Genomic DNA, 25844 nt, shown 5'->3' with positions numbered 1-25844 from the left:
GTACAGCTAGATGATGTGTATAGCATGGCATTTCTCTGCAGTGTGAATAGACTCCTAAGCTGCAATAACACAAAGGTTCTCCACAAAACAAGAAAAGAAAGAAAAAGAACAAAAAGTTGTTTGGATAAACATATAAACATGTTACAATGCAAAAAGAATTTTAGAAATCTGAGCATTATTGTCATTATTATTAACTTAAAATTGTGCTGTTGTGGAATTTTGATACTTTTTGGATACATCAAAGAATTACAGTTATTTAGGACCATTAAAATCTGGTTTATTAACTGCCCCTGAGATGTTTTCTTGTTTCATATCTCCCTATACTAAACTATGCTGACACAGTCCAAATAAAAAAAAAACCCCAAAAAAACCAGAAACTTTGAATTTGTAAAGTATTTCTCTGTTACTTTCTTTATTAATGCCTAATTGATATAGACATCAAGACATACAGTAATGTGCAAAAATCAAAAACAGAGTCTCTATAATTATAACCAACTAGATAGTCGATATATGGTACAATCACCTTTACTCTTTGACACACCTGAACTCTCCCTGGCAAGCTTTCCTAAGCAGTCTTCAGGAATAGTTCTCCAGGCTTCTTGAAGGACACTGAAAGCTGATTGACGGTGGTCTATCATGTGTTTTTCTATTCAGGTATACTTTTATTTGGGGTCTTTGTCATGCTGAAACATTTCCATGTTGCAATTAAATGCTTTGCAGATGATACTGCATGGTAGATAAAATCTGATTGTACTTTGCTGCGTTCATAATTCCATGAAGTTTGACAGTGAGAGCAGACCCAAACCATGACAGAGCCTCCACCGTGTTTTACAGTTGGCTGTAGACTCTCGTGCCGTACTTCTGTCCTGATCTTCTCTGAACATACTGACAACAATTTGAACTAAAGATTTCACACCATAAGACTTTCTGTTAATTTTGATTATAGTACTTGTGTAAGTTTGCATCACTCAGCCTTTGTTTGCCTGATGGATACAGATTGTTTTTTAGGCGAACTACTTCAGTTTCCTCAGTTCTTTTTAGGGCACAGTGCACATCGTGGCGAAATATGCCAAGTTTTTGGACACTAGCTCTTTGGGAATGACTTTCTTGGTGCAAAAAATACTTTGTTAAATACCTGTGTTGTCTGTGGTATTTTCAGTAGATTCAACTAAATTGGGGTGAGGGTGTTTGCTAGTAACTAATACAAGGCATAAAAAGAAAATTCATCAATTATCAATTAAGTTAAACAAAAAAATCTCTGAAAATAATCAGGTACAAGGACTGGACTGAAAATGAGTGAAAAAAGCAGCAATTATCCATAAAAACATTTGCTGCTTTGAAAGATCCTTTAGAAACCCAGGGAAACTATTGCTCAGGACCATTTTAAAAACAAGAACGTCTGGCTCCTTGTAAACAAAATATAAAGAATTGTGGGGTAGCTCAAGGCTTGCGCACAGTACTCTATGATTCATTTATTATTTATTATTAATTTAACTTTTCAATTCAGCACAGTTTGGGTTTTATATCGTTTGTTTGGGGCTGAATAAAAAAGCAGACACTGCCACAAATGTCATCAGATTCTCTTAAAATCATTTAAATCCTGGTACAATTCACAATCAGTAATTAACATCTGTTGTTACCTATTCTATTGAGAACAGCAGATTTTCTGATTCTTTAGAGGTGCACCCAAACTGTTATGATTCTTACCTGATCCTCTTCTCCTCCACCTTCTTCATCATACTTCAGGATGTTGTCTCTCACGTCATCCTCAGGATCGATAAGGAGCTGCTTAGCCTGACGTTCTTTATCACGACGCTTCATCCACACCACAAACATCAGCACGAGAACTAATAGGCAGAAAGAAAAGCAGCTCTCATACAATGAAAAATAATAACCTGCATATTTTCATTCAAATGTAATCGGATCCAGTGTTTTAGAGCTTGGACGTGGGCCTGATCAAGGCTATCTTTTTGTTAATCCTGCGGTAATCTAGTGATATCTCGGATAATGTTTAGCTGTCTTTATAATCCCCGTGTGCGTTCCCGTGGTGTGCTGTTTGAGAGAGCCACTGAGACACTCACTGAGGAGGATGATGATGCAGAGCAGAATGGAGATGATGGCGCCTGTGCCTAGGCCGGCAGCCATGATGTGCTGCTGGTCAGTGCAGTCTCCGTTCATGTCGCACTGGCACACTTTAATCCGCAGGTAGGAGGTGTTAGACATGGGCAGGTTGCCTGAGTCCGTGATTATGATGGGGATCTCATAGATACCACTTTCAAGGAAGCCAATCTTCAGGCTCACCTGAGCATAGTCACCTGAGAGACGGACAGGAGAAAAGAGCTGTCTTAGCACCTTGTTAGAGGAAACACATTTCGAGTGGTGAGTCTAAAGATTAAATAACTCAGGCTGTTTAAATATAAAAGAGACAGGAAGCCTTTCATAGGGGATTAAGTCTAAACTCTGAATGCTTGTTTGTGTAGACTATGTTCGCAGCGTGATTACACTCCTATTACCACAAATATGCAACATAAATTCCTACCTGGAAGTTGCATCAGCATATCTAATCCAAAACATGGTCCTGATTTGGATTTGGAGCTTATAAATCTACTGAATGCGTTTTGATAATGCTGCTTAGGCTAAATTCCCAGCTGCGATAATCCAAATGCCATTATCCTATTAAGATATATTCACTGCGTTTCAACTCGCACCATCTAGTAGCTAACAAACAACAGATGAGTTCCTACACTCGTGTTTTGTTGTAAATTAGCATAAACAATTAGTGACTGCTGAGTAAGGTTAATATATTGTTTCATTGTCAGATCTGGCTGTGTGATTTCTACAGCGTGTAACTAATACACAAATTTCACATGTGCTTTGGAGGATAACAGATGTGAATGCTATAAATACTGTATGATTTGAGACTTTGGAGTTTTCTAATTAATCATCAAATGCCACTTTTTACTTTTCTTTTACATCAACAAACACAAACGTGGGCACGCAAGCGCAAAACAGCCGAATTGCCTTCTGTCACACGCTATCAGGGGAACAGCAAAACGAAGGTTAGTTTTACTAAATTAGCCCAGGGCTCGAGCGCCTGAGCAGCACGGTGAAATCATAGTCTGCATCTTACCGCTGATTCTTGTTATGGTCCAGTTTCTCCGAACATCAACGGGCCTGTTGGCTAACTCAAAGGCGAATGGCCCAGCATTTGGGCTCAGGTCTCCATCAAATGCAGTGATGTTGATGGCATTCGGGTCTGGCTTTTCACATATTTCCACCTCCTGAGGGGACACCCGGGGCGCATTGTCATTGATATCCAGTAGGAAGATTTGGAGAGTTCCTGTGCCACTTGCTGGCGGTATACCTGTGTAAAATAAAAAACACACATATAGTTAACATCAACTTTTTACGAGACGCAAGATTTCCCAAAATTCACATATGGAAAGCAATACTTGCTATTGAAATGCCATCTCTCATTTCGCAGTTATTATACAGTGGACATAGAAAAGTAAAGCATGAAGTTTAAACTTTGGGTTTCACTCTAAAAAGCTTTTTGCTCTAGTGGAGGAAGATCCGCACAAAATGAATACTGATCTGAGAATTTAATCTTATGTGGGGAGATGGGCCGAAACACTTGGATATCAGAACATTTAGTGTGTGTGTGTGTGTGTGTGTGTGTGTCTCTGAGTGTGTATGTTTGTATGTGTGTCTGAAGAACGTCTTCCTGACGAAGGGCACGGGTCGGGAATACTAAAGCAGACAAACAGAGCCCACTGTCGCTCCTCTCAGGCTCCTCTATGTATTCACTCAGCTAAGAGGCTTTTTTACCATTCAGGCCACGCTCAAAGGAGCTAGTCATCCAATCCTGACCCATTAATGCTGAGAAACCTCTTTATTGGTGGAGTTTTTAAGCCTATTGGCCTAAGCTATGCTCCGTAGAACAGGGTAAACCTGAACAGAGGTAAATCCCGCCAGTTCAGAGACGAGGTGAATACATCCACATGCTCTGGGATTGCTAGCACATTAACCCCCCAATAAGGTGCTCGGCGTTTCAGATGTGCCAAGTGCCTGGTTTAAGGTTGACCTTCGAGAATTGAGAATGTCTTTGTGGCTTTAACCAAGATAGATTTTTTTTTTCAGCAGATGCGTTGCACTTGTGCACTGGCTTCAGGTGAAACACATCACAGAGGTAGTCAAAGTGATGCAAGGTGGAAGATAGACCTTTGAGAGGTAGGCTACACTAGACAGCTAGGCTTCCTTTAGAGAAGTGAGTATTAGCTCTTACTGCATCCATCTAGATAGATACGTACCATTGTCAGTAGCCAGGAATGTTGCATTGTACAGATTGTTCTTCACGTAAGGTGATTCTCGGTCCAAAATGGCAATCGTTGTGATCCGGCCGGTGTTTGTGTCGATCCTTAACCAGTTGGCTGGATCTGAGAGTTTGGAGTACCTGAAGAGAAATACAAAGAGATTCACACAGTGACTCGTTATTTCAAGCCAGGCGTTATTTACCGAGTTCTCTGATAAAAGCATCGAGAATGTCTCAAAGGTTTAATTTTGTATTCTGCTGGAAAAAAAAGTCTGTTTCCAGCTTGGCATTTTATTCTTTTTGTCTTTATTAGTTTACACGGAATAAATATTTTAGACCATGAATTTTTACATAATTATTCTAACTTTGGAGAGCAGCCTCACGGGGGAAACCAAACTCAGTAGCTCAAACTAATTTGTAGGACAAGCCGTGGAATTACAAAGCTAGCTCATTTCTCATGGACTGTTTTCAAGCAGATAAATACTTCCACTGCCAAATAGCTGTGATGAAAAGGAAAAAAAATAAGGCTGAAGAATGAGATGGAGACTGCTGCTGGCTGCTAAGTGTTATCTTAACAGGCCTAATGGAGAGAATAGCTGTCACCTTAACCTACCATATTACTCCATATTTTTCACATGCTCAATAGCATTATTCATATTAGAAGCTGGATGTGATGTACTTGAAAAGGGGGAGAACACATTCGAGGAAATTGGGCTAACTTTAAAGATTAGAGGAATTCTTCCAAATTTCCACATCTGAAAGGTGGACTCGAATCTTTTGAAGAGGTGTAAAGTTTCAATCAGACTCTCCTTTTTACTTTTTACTGTAAAATGTACCTGATGGTTTGCTGCATGAAGCGATCAGGATCCTGTGCACTGAAAGTGGTCAGTGTTGACTGTGGCATCATTCCCTCTTCAAGCCTAACGAATTTGGGGTTGGGCTCAAAGTAAGGACTCTCATTGACATCTATCACTCTGATGGAGACGGTGGCAGTGGACTGTCGGGGAGTGTGGATGCCTTTGGCCAGGGAAACTTCATTCCTCGCTTCCACTGTCAGCACATACGTCCTGCTGGTTTCATAATCAATAGGCTGAAAAACAGTAAAGGAGATTGGAGTGAATCACACCTTAAACATATAGGGTAAACTAAATCACATGAAAATTGTGGTTATGTGTCACTGATCTGAAAGCAATAACTAAATCATTTTCTTCGTCTTTGCCTGAAAAATGCTATCGTGAACACTTGCATTGGACAGTGGGACGAGATAAAGAGACTAAATCCTTTTATGGTCAGCTCAAGGATACAAAACAGCAGGAGAGCTGGTGTAAGAGATGCGCAACCAATCTTTTCCATTTGAAATGTGGTCGGAATTAACAAAAAAAAAGGATTTAAATATTTCATTATATTTTAACATTTTGATTTTGCACAATATTTGTTAGGAACAAAGCTTTTACAAAATATGAATTGCTGTCACTAAATTAACCTTTGTAAAAAAAAAAAAAAAAAAAAAAAAAAGACAAAATCCGAGAGGTGCTGCAATTTATCAGTACTCGTCTACAGATGCTTTACACAAAATTATTTTTCTACTTTCAGATAATTAATCAGGGCGGATTGCTAATGGGTTTTTACAGACAAGAGGTGAGATGACATATGAGGCAACTTTCCTTCTATTAAATCCATGCATCTCCTAATCAAATAAACATGACCCATGTTTTTCATGCCAGACCACATGTCATGTATCATTGCAAACATATATGCATACATATACTATGCGTTTCCATGGGATTACAGGCTGTTTGAAGAGCTTTTTCAATAGGAGGCTTTACCTTGACGACTGTTACCAAGCCCTCATTAGTGGTTGGATCAGTGGGCACGGAGAACCTGCCGGTGGGGTCGCCCCCGGTGATTTTGTAGACAGCATTCCAGGCCGGCGTGTTGGGCTGGTCCTTGTCAGTCACTGTCAGGTTAGCCACAATGACATTCACGCGGTTTTCAGGCACCTCGCCGAAAAACTGCATGAATAAACCATGAACACAGAGAGCAGCGAGCTGTTAGTGATACTGCTGTGGCAGCGAAAAATACACTGAGCCTTGTCTCACACGGCACAGCAGGACCGATCTTGGGTAAATAGATATCTAAGGTAACTTATCATGTCGTCATGGTCATCTCATTCCCCGTGCTCCCCCGATAGCACAACAGTAGCATTACAAATTTCAGTGATTCGCAGGCACAGCAAGTGCCTCTTTCACTCGGGCAGGCATCCCCTGTACTTGCATGTGTCAACATTTGGAGGGGGATATAACACTTTACGCATGGCTGGTAACTTGTATATCTGTGTATGGCTTCAGAAATGCAGGGCAAGCAGAACTAGGTAAGTGAGCAGAACCGATAGCTGAGTGCATATATCTACATTGGGGTGAAACAGGAGTCCTTGTGGTGCCTCTTTTACGCTAAGATTGCTGTGCTGACATCTCCGATATGAGCTTGTTTCTTACCGTCTCAGCAGTAAACTCTGGCGGGTTGTCGTTAATGTCAGTGACTCTGATGACAGCCGTGGCCGTGTTAGAGAGGCCATACATGGGATTGCCCTCCATGTCACTGGCCTGGATTATCAGTGTGTACTGTGGCACTTTCTAAAGGGAAAGGAAAAAGAGGCTGAATTAGCATCACTCCCAATGGCATCATCAAAAAATCTCTATTTGAAGCTTCATAAAAACAGGATCCATTCTTAAGACTATTGAATTGATTGAGGCTCCCTATTAAGAAGGCAGCACAATGTAAATCAGTATTAATGTGTCCAAATAAAGTGAAACCAAACTGAACAGGCTAGCTTCATAATTATCGTGACTGATGGTGGGTTTTTTATATTAATCTGGTTTATTTCCTGTGAGGTACTCTGAATTTGTTTGTGTGTCTCTGTGTGCGCGTGCGAAAAGTACATCTCTGCTCTGGACAGTATCATGAAGCTAACAAATGACTCCTTTCACATTAAAAACCACTCAGGTGATGGACCAGTTGCTAGGTAATGAGAGTCGGCCAAATTACTTTCATGGTGGCAACTGGCGGACATAAAATGGTGGCCCCCAGGGCGGAAGTGATTGAGCAGCCACCTCAGCCAGATTGCCCTCACTAGAATTGAACCAACTGGCAACTAGCTGTATATATTACTTTATTTATTATGAGATAGATCCCTGCAATTCCAGAGATGGAAAAATAAGATGAAAGTACAGCTCGTAGGCTAGAAAAAAGACAGAAGAAAAAAACAAAGAAAAGAAAAACACAGAGAAGGTGAAAATGAAGAAAGTCCAGTTCTACTTCTCTTTTAATTCTAAATAAGAAATATTCCCGTTGGCTTGTTAGCTCTCAGACAGCCTTGATATATGTTTAAGCAGCTTTGGCATTCCTTTAAAAAGGAATCGAAACATAAACCTCAAATGCACTGATATATCTCCAGAGTAAGAAGATGAAGAACATGGAATATAACGGATGGCCTTGCTAATGAAGGTGTCACTTAAATGCAGGTGCAGTATGCCTATTAAATCAACCTTCTTAAACACAATTTTTACAGTCAGAGTAAGGTAGTAACAGTATTTGAGCAGATTAAACAAGTACCAAGGAAAGAAAAGTGTCAAATACCTCTCTGTCCAGGCCTGCTGCTACTGTAATGATGCCTCCGGTTTTGTTGTTGATGGTGAACATATTGGAGGTTGGACTCTCGGGATTCTGAGACAAGATCTTGTAACGTAGCATCCCATTGGCTGTTTTGGGGTCATCTTTGTCAACAGCCGTCACTGTCATAACAAATGATCCTAAGGGATAGAAAGAACGAGACAGGGTGTCGATATTTTCACGTCACCGCTCTAATTGGCAATCAAAATACATTAGAAGTTCAGCGAATGCCGCTACGCTGAACACAACCTGAATTATAGCTCTGCTGTAATACATCCTTAATGCTTTTGTTTTCTTATAATACAGCTGATCGCTAGACAAAGTGATAACACAGTGGCCACCCCAGAAATGCCATCAATACTCTTTAATCTGCAAACACAGTGGTAGAGAATACACTTTATTACCTGGCTTGGAACCCTCTGGAACGGTGCCATTCCAGATCTGATGGGTGAACTCGGGTCTGTTGTCATTCATGTCGATCACATTGATCACAATATCAATAGGGTTTTCAACTTGGTTTCCATTCAGGTCTACTGCATGAGCTCTTAGCTGGAGGAAAATACAAACACATCTGTACTATAAGCACTGTTCAAGTAAAGGATGTTCTCATACACATAAACAACATATGGGCTTAAACCACAAAGCACTTACTCAGTCTCACCTATCAAACTTTGTGTTAAAGCCATTACAAGAATTAGTCTTATACCAACTTGTGTGCGGGTTACTGCTCATATACAGTGCCTTGAAAAAGTATTTGGAGTACTTTTCCACGTTTTGCCACGTTACAACAACATATTTTAACAGAGATTATATGTGATAGCCACATAAAGTGTGGCGTGCATTTGTTTTCAGCCTCCTTTACTTGGATAGTCCACCTATGTGTACTTTAACTTCATTATAAATACAGCTGTTCTGTGAAGGCTTCAGAGGTTTGCTAATTCAAATGTATTTATATAGGTCCAAAACAAACATCATGTGCCTCAAAGTGCTTTATCTTTTAAGGTAAAGACCCAACAATAATACAGAGACAACCTTAAAATAACCTCCTATGAACAAACACTTGGCAACAGTGGGAAGGAAAAACTCTCTTTTCCAGGAAGCAGGATCAGAGAGCCATCTGCAAAAGACCAGGCCCTGTTACAGTATAACTAAGGGAGGATTCGGGGTCACCTGATCCAGGCATAACTATAAGCCTTATCTAGAAGGAAAGTTTAAGTCTAATCCTAAAAGTAGAGAGGGTGTCTTTCTATCGAATCCAAACTGGGAGCTGGTTCCACAGAAGAGAGGCCAGAGAGCCTCGGAGAGCATTAGTGAACAAAAAAAAGCATCATGAAAACCAGGAAACATACCAGACATGTCAGCGATAAAGTTGTGGAGAAGTTTAAAGCAGGGTTGTATTATGAAAACATATTTTGGGTTTTCAGTATCTCACAGACCACTTTTCAATCTATCATCTGAAAAAAATTATGAAACATAGTGGCGGCAACATCATCATGTTGTTGGGAAGTTGGCGAGAGATCATGGGAAAGTGGATGGAGCTAAATACTGGGCAATCCTGGAAGGAAACCTGTTTGAGGCTGCAACATTCTTGAGACTGGGCAGAGGTTCACCTTCCAACAGCGACAACGACCCTAAACATACAGCCAGAGCTACAATGAAATGGATTAGGTCCAAGCCTATTCATGCATTAGAATGGCCCATTTGAAGTCCAGACCTAAATCCTATTGAGAATCTGTGGAAAGACTTTAATATTGGTGTTCACAGACACTCAATCTGACTGAGCTAGAGCTATTTTGCAAAGAAGAATGGGCAGAAATTGCAGTCTGTCGATGTGCAAAGCTAGTAGACACAAACCCCGAAAGACTTGCAACTGTAATTGCAGCAAAAGGTTCAAAAAAGTACTGACACAAGTGAGCTGAATACAAACGCACGGGACACTTTTCAGATGTTTCTTTATAAAAAAGATGCATATTTTTCTTCTACTTTACAATTATACCCTTCTTTGTGTCGGTCCATCACATAAAATCCCAATAAAATTCATTTATGTTTGTGGCTGTGACATAACAAAACATGGAGAAATTCAAAGAGTATGAATACTTTTTCAACGCGCTGTAAAGACAGCTATGCATGTATAGCAAAAGATAAAGGACGACTATATTTATTCAAATGAAATGCCACAGCTGTTTCATGGATGTCTCGCGAGACAAATACATTCTGGTTTAACTCATATCATATTTACCATATTCATCATTTATCATAGTTATACTGCTGCCTAACATGGAAGCCCATTTGTTTTATGAGACTAAATCTGATTCACTGCATCTTTTTGTCGTTCAAGTCTATTTTGTCCAACATAATGTATGCTTCATGCCTAACATGGGATTTAAATTCACTCATACATGAGTTGTCATACTTTTATAGCATAAAAGTATAAAAACAAATGATAAATTCAGAGTTATATCTGTGGCAGCAAATATAGTTACTCTATTAGATCCAAGCTCTCTAAACAGATTGACAGATACTACTTCTTAACTCACTGTGATAATTCCCATCAAATGAATGAAGATAAAGTTCACCAACTTGTAATGAAGAAACTCACACGGGTAGAAATGGTATATAAAATGAAGCCAAATCAACTTAACTGACACATTATTACAACAGAACACATACACGCACACTGACACTACAAAGGAGAGGATAACTAAAATCTTAATGATTTTGTCGGTTTTCTTTCAGGTGATGTTATGTATCGAGTGCAGCAGCAGAATAGCATCATCTATTATACTAGTCTTTTACCACAAGTTGCTGTGTGATTCTTATACCTGGTGCTTGAATTGCAAAATATTCAGTGGACTTCATGTTACAGTGTCAAGTGCAGACAGCAACATTAATAGAGGAAATTGCAAAAACTACAAAAGAATTACGGACATATAGCTTAAATTGAACAAGCATAGACATCTGTGACTTTGTGACCTTCCAAGGCCAGTTGATTAGACTTTACAAGACGAATATGTCAAAGGCTATGATTTCATTTAAACTACAACCTTTATGATTTTCTACCATATTGCTTTCAAGCACATTATTTAAGTCAAACTTAATGGAATGGAAAAACCACTAATACAGCAGCATCGCAGCTCATTGTGATATATCTAACACACATACAATTTATTCAAAATCCTTGAAATTCTCAGACGGATAAGTCAGATTTCCTGGGAGACCCCCAGTCTTTATGGAATCTGAGATTGTTAAGGCTACACATGACTCTTGAGCACATGCCAATTGGCAGGCACGTACAGCACTACCACAGAACATTTCTCTTTATAATCCAGAATGGAAAAAACCTTTTCAAATCACAAGGAATTATTGAAGAGGGCCTTTGTTTCTAACTATTTTACATGACTCACGTGGAAGCTGGAGATGTGCTCCCGATCAAGGGGCTTGTTGACAGACAGCTCTCCGGAAATTGGGTCGATGATGAAGATTCCAGTGGGAGGCTGGTCAGCACCCGGGCCTGTCACGCTGTATCGCAGGGATCGGTTTTTATCATGATCTGATCGGATCTGTTGGTATAAAGATTTGTTAATGATAGGACACACACACATACATATACATATATATATACATATACATATACATACATATATATATATATATATATATATATATATATACATATATACATACATATACATATACACATATACATACATATATACATATACACATACATACATATACACATACATACATATACACATACATACATACATACATACATACATACATATATATATATATATATATATATATATATATATATATATATATATATATATATATATATGTATATATGTATATATATATATATATATATATATATATATATATATATGAATGAAACCCACCCAATAATCCCTGAATTGCTAATTATTTCTAGTACTAATCAATGATTTCAACAGCAATCACAATATTGGTTTAAAAATAGGTTGTTATGTGAATACAATAGTACATATAAAATGAGTGTCTACATATACACGTATTGAAATTCTCTCTTGGCTGTCTATCCTGCTTGCCATGTAAGCTGAGACCCCAGCTCCTACACTCTTGATCCGTTCTGAGCAAACTGAGCTTTTCCTCTTCCTGATATCACCCACTAAAGCCAATAAACATCCCATCAAATATGGCCGGATTAAAAATAAATCATACTTAGAGAATGTACAGTACTTAACACTCTGTAAGAAAGTAAGCTTAATATGCTGAAAGGATCTACTTCTTAGCTGTCTCAAGCTTTCCGTGTCCTCTGTCAGCCACCCACACCTAGCCCTGACTAGAGAATTGGTGTAAATGAATTGGGTTGTGTCTGTCCTTGAGCCATGAAAAAAGGAGTGTAATATCTCAGCAGTCAACCGAAGAGCAATTATGCTCGTGAGCACTTCAGATTTCTCCCTGCTTCTAAATAATGCCAGGTTATACTGGCACCGACTGCTCCCTGAAACAAAAGATAAATAATACAGTGGGGGGAAAAAAACCCTAACCTTTAGCAAAGTGCTGTAAATATGAAGCATTTTGTTCAAGGCACAAATCTCCTGCCTCTAACCCTTTGAGTGAAGGCCCAGGGTAAGGACGAGCCTGCAAGGTTGTCATATAAAGCAAAGGGCTTTTTTTGGTTTGTGTGTGTGTGTGTGTGTGTGTGTGCGTGTGCGTGTGTGCGCGCGCGGACATGCATGTGCTTGTGTGAAGTACATTACCCGGACAAGCTCTTGTGGGAATGGGCCTCGTGAGTTCTCTGGGACATTGATTGGGGGGATGACCCAGTCTCTCTTCATGCGTTTCAGCTGGCTGTCCATGTTTCGTGGTGGAAATGCTATTTCCTTTAAATCCTTGGACATGACTGGAGGGACAGCGCCTTCCTGCACCTGGCAAAAGCAAATGATTTAGTGATCACATGTATGCGGTCAAGTATGAGCACGTACATTTTTAGCCCTGCCAGCGCACGGCTCTGTGGACGGTAAAGCTTGAAGTTTGAATGCCACAGAAGTTTTTCAACAGTCACTTTACATTATGCAGAGACTGTTTGTACAGAGATTCTTGCATTTTAGACTCCTGATGACTTTAGTGACCTGACTCTACCTCAGACACAAGCATCAGGCGGACAACTGTGGTTAGAACAAATGAATTTGATTCAGTTTAGTTTATATAGCAACAAATCACAACAAGAGTCACTTCAAGGTGTTTTATATTGTAAGGTAAAGATACTACAATAACACAGAAAAACAACCAGATAACCCATTATGAACAAGCACTTGGCAACAGTGGGAAGGAAAAACTCTATTTTAACAGGAAGAAACCTCTGGCAGAACCAGGATCTGGGAACTGAAAAGACCAATTAATGCATGCCAGAAAAATGCGGTACATTCCCTTCAGGATATAAAAAAGAGCAAGTGATTCTTACACTTTTGTCAAGATGTTCCTTTGCAATTACATGTATTTATTTTATGGGTTAATAGCATTCATTGGCAAACACTAACATGGTGATTTCAGAATATAAGCATGATAAGGAAACACACTACGAGTTCTGGTTTGCTTTAAATGGCAGACGTCTTCTTATGTCCTGATAAAATACACCCACAGAGATAGAGCAGCTTCCATAATGGATCTGCCATCCTCCCTCGGCTGTAATGAATGAGATTTGAAACAAAGGAGGATGGTACCTGAAAGCCAGACACTAAACACACAGATGGCTCAAATTGCCTATGCTGCTCCAGAGACTGAGGAGACTGAAGTAGTGCCAGAGAAAGTTAAAATAACCTTGAACAAAACAAGGCAGAAAGGAAAACAGAAAAACAATATGCGAAATCCGTCAATGTCAATCTATGATAGCTGGAATTTTAATGGAGCTGCCGTGCCCCTTCAAGTATCTCCCCCACTGTTATTTTTATGTAATTAATTAAATGTTGACCGGTCGTGAGGTAGTCAAGTCCTACAAACTACAAAGTACCCTATGCAAACACAGAAATTAATTACCACTTTCTCACCTTTATAACATGACCCATATCCCACACTCCCCCTCCTCTAACATCTGGGGAGCTGTTGCCAAGCTTCCACTAATCATGTTTGAAATCCGATTATACTGCTTTCACACATTGGAAATGCAGAGAGGCAAGCGGACAGATAGTGAGGGAGCATGCTTCAGAAATATCTATTACCCTATTAAAATGGGTGTGAGTGAGAGCAGTAATTATTTGCAACTTGTGTCTGGAATGATGAATGGCATGGTGGGTTTGTTCTGCCCAACGCAAATCTATCTCTGGTACACTGGAGGTCTGTACCAATCCACACTCCGCGAACCCCTCTTCATCTTCCGACTAGGAGTCTACTTCAGAGTGCAGGAGAGTGTTTGGCTGAGTGATGGCCTGAGTGTTTGTGAGTGTGTGGAAAGGATTTCATATGTGTGTGTTTCCCCTTTTAGGAGAAATTCTTCTTTCGGATACTGAAATGTTTTCTCCTCACGGACTGTGGCGGAGCTCAGGTTCTAATGGAGGTCAAGACAGTGGGCGAGTACACACTCATGTTAATGAGGATATTGTTTTGTTGTCATTGATTAAAATGTTTCCCCAAGGCTGGAGCATTCAGGGCACTAATAAAAAAAAATGTAATCACTGATGTGATTAAGAGATGCGTGATGATTCATGACAATAATTGTGCTAGGGGAAGATAACATAGCCGCTCGTGACCTCGTAAACGTGGAAGATACGGGAAAGTCAATCCCTGATTTCATTACAAGCAAATCAGGCCAAATCCAGCAGCTCTCACCAGATACAGATCAGAGTTCAGATACTGATAATAAAGTTAATCATTTGTATACACATGTATCGACCACGTGAGATTCGGATTTAGCAATGCAGAAACTGCGAAAAGTCTATTTTTACCTGATTATTTAAAAAAATATATATTTACCTGTGACCACCCAACAACAGTGAGTAATGGTATCATTAAAATCACATATACCTGCAGGAGTCCCTATAGTAAATGACTGTCAGTGGCTAACGATGGTGTTTTGAAAAGCCCACTAAGTTTAATTTCGACCAAGCAGACCACTATGCCTGCAGCACTGATAGTAACTACACAGAACTGTCAGTATTAATTCTAGAAACACACAAAATAACTATTGACTTTTTATCCGTGTTGCTAAACATTTAAAAATGAATACTTCTGGGAGTTTATTTAAGTCCAGTACTGGAATTGAAATTAAAAGAACATTGGTCTTTTGAAAAGAGTTTTGCTTTTCAGAAAATTCAGAAGAGTCTCCAGAAGGCCAATGAAAGTTTTTACTGACTACTTGATTTTAATGAGTACTTACAACAACATCACTGGCTGAAATACAACCCCAAACCATGACAGAAGCTCCACCAGGTTTCACAGATTCCTTTAGATATTCACCTTCCTCTGTATATACTGTCTGAATTTAAATTCCTTTCTCTATACGACCTGTTACCATTGATTTTCAGTCTGGTTCTTGTGTAATTTTGCATAGCTCAGCCTTTTCTCCCAGTTTCCATTCCTTAAGAGTCTATTCTTGATAGGCACCAATAGGCAAGCAGCTAGATAACCCGAAGGACCCGATGTGTCTCTCAGATACTGTGTCAGATGGATTTTTTACCATCCTTAAGGGCATGACTTACAGATGCTGTTCATCTGCTGTAGATAGCGTTTAGACCTACTACTGTTACGTTTGTCCTCCACTTGTCCAGAAGGAAAACATCTGGCTCTTTGGGAAAAAAATATGAGGAGTCACTCAAGTCTTTTATATATTACTGTATATGTCTGCACTGTAAGCAGATATTTCCTAATTGAGTACTTTTTTTTTGGAAAATTCGTTTGATCTCCTCCCAACCACAATGTTGACGTAAGAGCACATGGTCATTCAGACTAATTGCAGATGACTGCACAGCACATCCAGAGGAACAGTTAGAGCGGTACACTACAGCTCAGGCAGATGCTCCCCATCTTCCAAAGCACTAAAAGAGGTGTGGCCCCCTTTTGCATGATAAGGCAATAACCTCACAATCACAAGGCATGCTCAGTGAAATCAACTTTATGGGGAGCTATTCGGCATCTGCTCTTGCTACCCACTGACCGTGTTGAGTGTATGTTTGTGCTCCTAGTAAATTGACACATTAACTTTTAATTAGCAAGCATCCATCCAGTCTTTGGGAACACCTGCTACAATTTAGGGAAGTAGTCAACTGTGAATGTGAAGTGCACCTAATAAGTGTAAGTTATTTGATGCAAGGGGAGAATTGACCATTCAACCTTTCTTTATGGCACTAAACATCAATCAGACACTCAACAAACAAGTTAAAAATGTTATAAAAAGGGTTGAGGTGTATTCACCTGCTGCCTGGGCACCAGCGTGACTTGGGCCACCCATTGCTGCTGAGTGGCGGCGTCACTCGCCGTGATCAGCAAAGGTGACACAGGGAGTGTGGAGCGCTGAAGAGTCCTGGCAGCATAGAGGACTCCGTTGGCCTCTATCCGAAAGTCAGATGGGTTGCTGCATTCAAACTGCATCAGACCACCACGGCCACAGCTGACAAACCTCACTGCAAGAGACAGAGACAAATAGATTTGAGTTCAAAATTAGTTTAACTGTAAAACCCCAGAAAATAAAGAAGAAAGAGCTAGGGATATAGACAAAGGAGAAGGAAGACAGGCAGCCAGACAGAAGGTCCACAAAGGTTTTCTGATTCTCCTTCTCATACTCATACATTATTCACTTCAAGCTGTGCCCCAAAGGTATTGCTCAAAACAGGTGCAGCGGAGGAGAAAGATGGAAGGAGGAGGAAAAAATAACTAAAGAAAAAGAGAGGAAGAGTGCCCCTCAAGGGCTATTAATGAAAAGCCCCAAAACCCACAACAATACATTAACAGTGAGATGTATAAATTAGACTAGTCTACATGTTTCCCCGTGTTTAAGAAACTACGAGGCAAGTGCATAAACATGGTTTATTCTGCTAGTTAAATGCTATTTTCTTTCCAGCTAAAGCCATTCCATGCTGCGTTGTCCCCGATGACACACATGGAAGCCTTCTGTGGGGGACTGCAATCCTCGGAAGACAGGTGCGTGTGTTCGTGTGGGCATGTGTGCGAGCGTGTATGAGTATTTATTTTATAGGCGAGTTCACAAAAAACACACCGAGGCGTCAGACAGGTGGACTTTCGAGTCCCACAGGTGCCTCAGTGGCAGTGGTACAACATCGGTTCATGTTACAAGTGAGTGACAGTCCAGCACAACCTATGTAGCTCTTGCAGGTGCGTGCACAAGCCCATACACACAAACATACAGACATACTTCGACACTTAAGAACATCTTTGTGTGATTTCTTTGTGTATGGGTATGTTTCCCCGTTAACCCACCCCACACCCCAAACATCCCACCCCCACCCCATACTTGAAAAACAGATATATCATTTCTATGGCCGCTCTGCTGATGCTGCTTTGAATTATTAAAGCAGATGTGGAATAACTTAACAAAACCCTTGCAGGTGGGTGCCTAATCTTCCTTTGTGCCGCTTCCCTGGGGACTTGCTCATGTCTTCAGAGCATCATCTGCTCTTGGAGAGCATTGAGTTCCTCTGGGTTTTGAGGATGCAGCAGACTTGCTTAAGGTCTACTGGAAATCCCCACAAGCACACCACATCTTGCAACTATTAAATCTCTTGGTGATGACAGAAGCGAGAAGAAAAGAGAAAGAGAGAGAATTAATCAATGAGGTTGCCCGAGGAAAGTTTGAAAATTGGCATGCAGTGGAATCACATATTCATTCTTCAAAATAGGAAGAGAACATCTTTTGCAAGGACCATGCTCTGCATTCCATTACAAGCTTTTCATATCCAACAGTTCAAATAATAAAGATAAAAGTGACACCACCTTTCTTCCATACTGGAATATACTCTCTATTGACCTTCCCCCTTCTGGTTCAATTACCCATGACCATTTGTTTTCTTCTTGCTGACATCAGATAAATGACCTTCTCCCTCTGAAGGTTTTACCTTAAAGACAGGTACACGCAAACTCAGAGCCTTCAGGCTATCATGATCCAGCCCAAGTCAGCAGCTACTCAGAGGCAGAATACAGAGTAAGAGGCTGTCAAAGTCAAAAGAATCAAAACGCTTCACACTGCGTAAGGTAGGTAGTCTCACACTGCTCTGACTGAAGTGAATTAAGAAATATATAATCCTTTTCTGCAAATGTTCGTAGATTTGATCAAATTAGCTGGTTATTTTGTTGATTAGATAATGACCTGCAATTGCAGGAACAGAGAGGCTAGTGCTTGGTTGATTATTGAAACAAACCCTCCAACATTTTTATCCACCTCTGCATTCTTTCAGCTGTACTAACTAACCATTTCCTCCCCTCCTCATTGTACTGAGTGACACTTCATTCAGGTTTTTGTCAATAAATAGGAATGACATACAAACAATGGTATGTCTAACCATAAAAGGCAATTAATAGACAACAAATGTCTATCTAGCCCAACTGGCTTCTCTCCCGCCCCCCAAAAAATACCTGACATTCATGGCCCCACTTACATATAAATACATCTAGGTGTTGCTCGCTCTCTCAGTTTGGAGGTTCATACCATATGTTGCCTCCTATTTTCCATGTTCTGTCCTACTGGCACTTTTAACAATGAGTCTTTTGTAAATGTGTGCAGACATGCACTTGACAGCAGCATTTCCCCCGTGAGTTTTTTTAAGCCCAGGCCTCTTCTTGAGCTGAGCTACAGCTCCTTAACATTGCCTGAAATTTGGCCATCAGGACACCTCTGAGAGGTCCTTCAACAGTCAGGCCCCACAGCAATTGCTACAAAAACTCCCAGCAGGCACAACCATTTCCAATGATAATGAATGTGAATGTCCTGCATGTGTCTATTCATTTATCAGGCTTGCTCTGGTGGCTTATAAAACCAGAGAAATGTGTAGTGTGGCACTGCTGCTTATCTATAGCTAGGTGTGTTGGCTCCCTAAGGTACAGGGTGAAAAGAGGTCTTGGTTGCCACGCCCTAACACACATGCCATCGTGGGCACAACGATGAAGGCTGGAATTGGGCAGAAATGCCGATACAGCATGGGAGGAGGGGGGTGACTGTGGATTGGGGTTAAAAAAGATGGGGGAGCACAAGAGAGAGAGAGAGCTGGGGAAACAGGCATGTCAGCAGAAAGGCCTCTCTGACTAATGCCCTTCACCGGGGCCCAAAATTACCTCCAACTCAATGATCCCATTCACAGCTTAGATGCCATCCCCCCTCTTGCCTGACAACACAAAAACCCCGACTAACCTCTCCATAGTGCAAGAGTGCCTCTCTATTGTCTGATGAGTCACGTGACAACTCCAACTCAGACAGACACAAATAGTTGGAGAGAGAAGGGGTGGGGGTGCGGGGGGTGCACCGAGAGATGCACTTAATTTCAAACATACAATGTGAAGGCTGTGATTTCACGGAAGCAAAGAATATGTTCCACAATCTCATCTTTTGTGCCTGCCTGCCAAATGCATCGGCTGCAAGCGAGCAGGCTGAAAGTCCCTCCTAATGCGCTATAAATGTGACGCGACTGAAACTTCTCGTGTGAGATCATATCAATATGCCATCATTCATTTTATGGGAAGTGAGGTCACTGACAGTTGAGAAATACTCAGCGCAGGTGTTGCATACTGAGGTAAATGCCTCTCTGACCCAGCACTGGTAAATCTGCACCTCTGACAAAATGCATTCCTCACTAATGAATGTGACCATGTTTAGTACAGTGGCCTGCACTGGCAAGGAGACAATGCGATATGAAGCAGAGGCTTCCACTGAATGTGCCGTGAGAGACATCCATGCCAGCACCACTGTTTATAAGATCCCGTTAAGCCCCCACTGAAGCTCGCACTCTTGTACTTCAACTCAAACTGCTGTGATATTAAATTCTAAATTGTTGCAAGATTAGTTGTTGGTTTTTTTCTAATGCTATTACTCTGAAAGTGTATACTACACCTTCAAAGCTGGTAAGTAAACAAACACCACTGTGCAACTTAATACAGCCGTTTTCATATACTGAGCTCATTTGTTATTTTCGAGCCCTCCTATCGATATCTATATCTCTAGCAACATATATGTTTTATAAATTATGCCAAATGATGGCTATTTTGGATTTCTGTACTCAAAAGTACAGAAATGATTGCATCATGCAATATTAAATTCTCATAAAACAACAACTCACTCATTATATTAAAAGCTAAATATTGATTCATTTAAAAGGCACATAGAGGCCCATGGTATGTTTGTGTTTTTTCCCCCCTTTCTTTCAAAAATAGGATATTCTTCAGAGAAACCAACATGTAGCTCAAGCTTGGATCTGGGAATGATGATACTGCCTTTTGCCAGACTAAGCCCTTGAAGGCGTTTTACTAATGCATTGCACTTCAAACGCTCAAAAGCATTCCATGCATTTATAGCTAGGCCTAAAATATGTAAGGGATTTGCATGAAAAATATTGCAGTGTTTATTCTCCGTTCAGTGTCTCCAGCAATTAGGGAAACTAAAGAGGAATTGCATCAGAGCATAAACACATTTAACAAGCATCTGGCTCATTTTCCGAGCTTGATTGCAGTGACCATTCCCCTAGTATTTGGTTTATGCATATGGTTGGAGATCATTTTTTTTTCTCCCTAAAATTGCCACTTCAATTAGGGAATTATGAAGAGGCTCTCAAAAACCACACTGATACTACCTTCCCTTATCACATACACATACATATTAGTGTACACACTGACTGGGGAAGACAATATACAACGCAGGCATGCCTAATTGTTCACACTGGGGTTTTTAAGCTCTCTTGATCTAGCAATCTGGCCCTTAGGAGATGGAAACAAATTTAATTTGTTTTGATGTTCTTTCCTTCTTCTTCTTGTTTTTTTTTTAACTTGCATTAATATCACATTTGTACATTTGGTCATTTTTTCTCTAGGGTACAGCAAATCCCATTTATAAACTACTGTACTCAAAGACAATTACAATGCAAGCAAACTACCCACCAGGACAAGAATCATCTCCCTTTTCTCCAGGAGTCTCAACACTTCTCCATAGTCCTGTAGGATACAGTGGTTATATTCCAGCAATGAGCCACAGGGAAACTACCCCTCTCCACTGGCTGCCCAATGCGAACACATCAACTGCATGCTTGGTACATACCCGCTGGGCTCTGACTAGGCTAAAATGCTAATCAAACGCAACCAACCACTTCCTAAAATGATCTTATTCCAGAAGAGAAAAAAGGTGGTTATTTCAAAAGAAAAATGTATGATAGTAGGTCTCTTTTGAATAAGCAATAATTAGCCTTTGAAGATGAGTAATCTCACTGGGTTAGTAGTGAAAGAGGGCAAGCAAAGGAACATCACAATTATGTCCAGGCCTTTGTTGGTAAATGAAACGATCCTGTGTTTTCCAGTACAATGACAGCCGAGCATTGTGTGGATTACCGTGTCAGTGAAACGAAGAACTGATAAGGCTAAGCTGCATCTTTCTGCAGTTATCAGTGCATAGCTACTGGGGTTTTGTCCTGCGAGTTATTGAGACAAGCAGCTTGATACTCAGCCTTTAGTATGCCATCACGCTGACCACATTACTAACGTGTCAATTACGCTTACTCATCACAATCCTTCTGAGGAAAGCTCTGTGACCCTAATGCAAATGCCCGGAGGTAAAGCTGATTGCATTGTTGTTGCATTAATAAGTCGAAAAATAAAACAACTAAAATTAGAATGGTTCTATAAAAAAAACAAAAAAAACAAAAAAAAACAAAAACATAGTTCATAGTTTCCTTCATCTTCAGCACCAAAGAACTATAACTGACACTGAAAAAGTAAACTTATAATTACTGCACACTATGATAAGGCTAAATGTTAGATACACGACCACATATTAAGAACACAGACTTCTATCTCTTAAACAAACGTCTACAATGCAGAGCCTCTCATTTAAACCAAAGTTCAGCGAAATGGGTTGTTTAAGTTTTCAATTCATGTCTGTAATAACTAACCTTTGACCTTATTGTCATTCTTGAGTCATCACCACAACTTACTTCTCCTTATAGGTACTAGCAATAGTCATTTTTTTCAATCAACAAAGGCTTTGATGACGAAGAACAGAGGATAGAAAAAGGAAGAGGGGTTAAAAAAATTAATATAAAAGGATAAACAATTTGGTCGAGGTTGACTGAGACACTGAGAAACGTTTTTGGAAATCAGATTGTGAGTAATAAGCCTAATACGCCATTTTAGGTGTTCACATGCATTAGCTTTTATTGTTTCTCTATTACAGAGGTCATTCTCTTGTGACCATACACTGCAGTAATACACAATCTAACAAATGCTCCACTGCACTCTGCATCTATCACTACTACGCCAATGTGTTGCTACGGCGCTGCTGCGTCGCATGCTTTTTCAGCTGAACAGAAAATTAATGGATCCCCGAGGCTCTGGTTGGGTGAGATATAACCATAAATATTAAACATCAGATATTGATTGCTTTCATTTATGTATCTGCTGCTATGAACTACGCAAGAACTTCAAATAAATCTTTAGGTGAGATAACTTTATCCGTTTTATTATTTTCACTTTTTTAGATTTCTTTAGATTTTGACAGACACAATTAAGATACTGTACTATTAAACCTATTAGTGAATAAGCTAAAAGAGCGAGTGGTATACAGCTTTAATTTGGTGGTTAATATTCAAAAGAGAAAAGTATAAAAGTAATGCAGTCTATTACTGAATCAGCTTATCACTATGAGCCCCGTGTCTCGGGTTTCAAGCTGAGCTGTTATTTTCTGAAGAGGCTGATCACGAGGGCCAGGCACTAAAACTGCCTTAGTACAGCCTGTAATGTGACATTATTAGGGTCTTTTGATCTCAAAGGCACAGACTCAAAGCTATTTAATTCTTCCCCTTGATCATTCATGTCAAAACACCATCATAAAAATCAAAGAGACAAAAAAATGTAGTAGTGGCCAGTGATGAGATAACCTCTGCTGGCATGTTCAGGCTTCAGGTCTTTGAAAGATTGTTTTAATCATACCAACAAATTGGTTCCTGTCACCATTTGTTTCTGAGAGACGAAACAAAGAAATTAGCCGCAATGTTAAAACCACTGACGGGAGACAACGGCGGCCATCGTCTCGTCACAATGCAGTTTGTGAAATAAGAAATAAGAATCCGATAAGTAAGACGTCTTCGCATACACACTTAGTTGTGCAGTGAGTTAAAAAGCTAGAAAGGACTTTTACTCGGAGACAACAAGCCACACTGTTAATTAAAACTTTGATTTGGACTGGACCGAGGTTGTGCAAATGAATGTTCAAGACAAGGCTATTTCCCAGCAGATTGACTGCAATTTTGATAATATTACCAGTTGTTTATTAGAATGTGATTAACTTCTGACAAATTGCCTAACCTCTCTATGTCAAGTAATGACATGGAGTTCATTTAATATAGAAAATCAGTGGACCTCGATGCTGAGACGCCTGCTTTTCAGACACTGCATGCATACTTATAGATTAATAATACTGTGTTTTAATATAGTTTTATAGGTGGCGATGCACAACCAACATGAATGTCTACCCTTTTAGACGTGCGCACCATTCAGTTATTTTAAACGGAATATGTGACCTTTGACTTCTGAACGAGCTAGATCCCACTCGGCATTGTTGCCACATTGATAATATTCACCAATATTAACTTTGTGCTAGGGATGGGCGATATGGCCTAAAATCCATATCGCGATATAATTTGAAGCATGTGCGGTAACGATATATATCACGATATATTCTTTTCTTCTGTATAACGTATTTTCCACACTAAAAATCCTTTAATTTTCTCAAAAATCGAGAGTGTGCCTTATGTATGAATTCTGGTTGTGCTTACTGACCTCAAACCGATTTTGGCGTGCAGAAATCTGTTAAAAATTGTTTTAGTACAACTTTGGTAAGCTGCACAGCTTGATGGATTGTCAGAGATTACAGCTGCCGTAGTGAGGAGCTTTGCAGAGTAATCTGGGTCCAAAACTCCGTCAGATTAAGGTCCCAAAGTCAAACGAACACTAAGAGTTAAAAACGGTCTAAATTCTTTCATCTTTAATTAAATCATCAGCGTTGCTGCTTTATCGGGTGTAACAATTAAGCTTTACATCCATGCATCCATGAAAACAGAATTTATTAAATTTAATGGAGTTAGAAGTTAACAGGAAGTTAGCTCGCTAGTTTCCACCTAAACATGACATACCATGTTCTGACTGAGAGATTTTTGAAACTAATTAAAACGTACAGCTCTGCTACCACTTCCAACATAAATGAAGACAGAAAACTAAACAGCAGTAGCGTTTGCAGGGTTACTGAAGTTGGACTACCTGGTATATAATGTTGTGCTACATGATTGCTAGCGACACAGATGAACGCCAACTTTTTTTCCCCACTGGATAAAAGTTAACGTGATGGATTCTGGTGGTTAGAGACAAATGCAATCGCATAGCAGGATGCTATACACGGGCCAAACTTTAGTCAGGAGAACAACTGAGATTATTCATCCACAATACGAGGTTAGTTATTAATATACTGCAACAACATGGGAACAGCTGCGAGAGAATTCAACATTAATGAATCAATGTTACGGAAGTGGAGGAAGGGCAGTTCTCGGCTTTGCCCATATTTCAAAAGTGCTTCATCTCTTTGCTATGACTGTCGCCTGCCATAATTTGCAGATGATAATGGTTTTAGCCGCTGCGATGCTTTCGACCAAAACAGGCGCAGCTTGATGACATCATCAGCATGCGCTATCGCGATAGAGCGATATAGTCAAAATCTCTATCGTTGGCCAAATTTATATCGTTTCTATCGTATATCGTTTATATGGCCCACCCCTACTTTGTGCCATTGATGATAAATGAAAAGTTTAAAAACTAAAGACAAGATGGAAGAAACACCCTTCATGTTATGAGTGCTAATGTTGCACCAGAACCAAGAAGGCACTCTGGAACTTCTCTGATAGCAATGCACATTCGGAAAGCTGCATATAATCCGAGTCTGAATCCAAGGTAACTACAAATAACTAGATATAACAGATAGTGAAACGCTTGTGTTTTGTGTGTCTGACAGAAAAAAGAAAGATATATCAGAATATTGGCTTTTTAAAACACCAAACATTAGTATCGGCCTTAAAACTCTTATCCTGGCAAAGCCAATGCTGGTCATTTTTATGCGAAAGCTCCAATGCAAGTCTTTCTAGATTGAAGTATCAATTCTATGGTAAGAAAATATGATATTGCACATATGTGACAGTTCTCTCTGTCCCAGGTATGTCTAAGTGCATATTAACATGAAAATGACCAATGCCTGTGTGATGACAGGAGCGTGGTGAAGCAATCTTACGTTTCCCGTGTCTGCAAAGAGCCTAACAAAATGGAATGAATAATACTTCGATTCAGAAGCACTACTTCCCATCTGTTTGTTGACTCATAATTGCACATTTACAAGTGAGTGGAAGTCAAGCAGACTTTTAAAGTGGGTGGAATAAAAAAAAAAACAACATCCTGTATACTGGAAAACAACAGTAGAAAAATGTACAAGGCATAATAGGGAAGCCAGGTTTATTTCTGTGTGCACCATACATACAAAGGAATTTGATTTCTTTCACCTTCTTTCAGCTTTTTTTTCCTGGATGTGTTTTCATGCTTGACTAATCTCAAGCACAAATGGCATCCTAAAGTCGACCCGATGTTTCTTTTTTTAGCTTTGCTTTTTGTGTAAGGACAGAATAGGACATTTAGGGGT

The 25844-nt window shown here is 39.9% G+C and overlaps 1 protein-coding gene across 1 annotated transcript in view; it reads right to left on the bottom strand.

The window, feature by feature from the left end:
* cdh2 (cadherin 2, type 1, N-cadherin (neuronal)) overlaps positions 1-25844 on the bottom strand; it is a 60683-nt gene that overhangs the window by 7478 nt on the left and 27361 nt on the right. The window contains exons 3-14 of the mRNA XM_085253304.1: positions 16376-16584; positions 12730-12897; positions 11386-11541; positions 8386-8530; positions 7949-8121; positions 6808-6945; positions 6139-6324; positions 5149-5402; positions 4311-4453; positions 3131-3364; positions 2082-2315; positions 1708-1847 (exon numbers count right to left, since the gene is read on the bottom strand). Coding sequence (XP_085109430.1) covers positions 1708-1847; positions 2082-2315; positions 3131-3364; positions 4311-4453; positions 5149-5402; positions 6139-6324; positions 6808-6945; positions 7949-8121; positions 8386-8530; positions 11386-11541; positions 12730-12897; positions 16376-16584 — 2180 coding nt within the window. The remainder of the gene's footprint in view (positions 1-1707; positions 1848-2081; positions 2316-3130; positions 3365-4310; positions 4454-5148; positions 5403-6138; positions 6325-6807; positions 6946-7948; positions 8122-8385; positions 8531-11385; positions 11542-12729; positions 12898-16375; positions 16585-25844) is intronic.

The sequence above is a fragment of the Mchenga conophoros genome, linkage group LG18 (genome assembly GCF_057382185.1).
Source record: "Mchenga conophoros isolate Kocher_MC1m ecotype Shallow Benthic linkage group LG18, M_conophoros_male_GT1.1, whole genome shotgun sequence".
Classification (NCBI taxonomy): domain Eukaryota; kingdom Metazoa; phylum Chordata; class Actinopteri; order Cichliformes; family Cichlidae; genus Mchenga; species Mchenga conophoros.
Note: the sequence above shows the minus strand (reverse complement) of the source record. Positions and strands in the feature narration are given on the sequence as shown.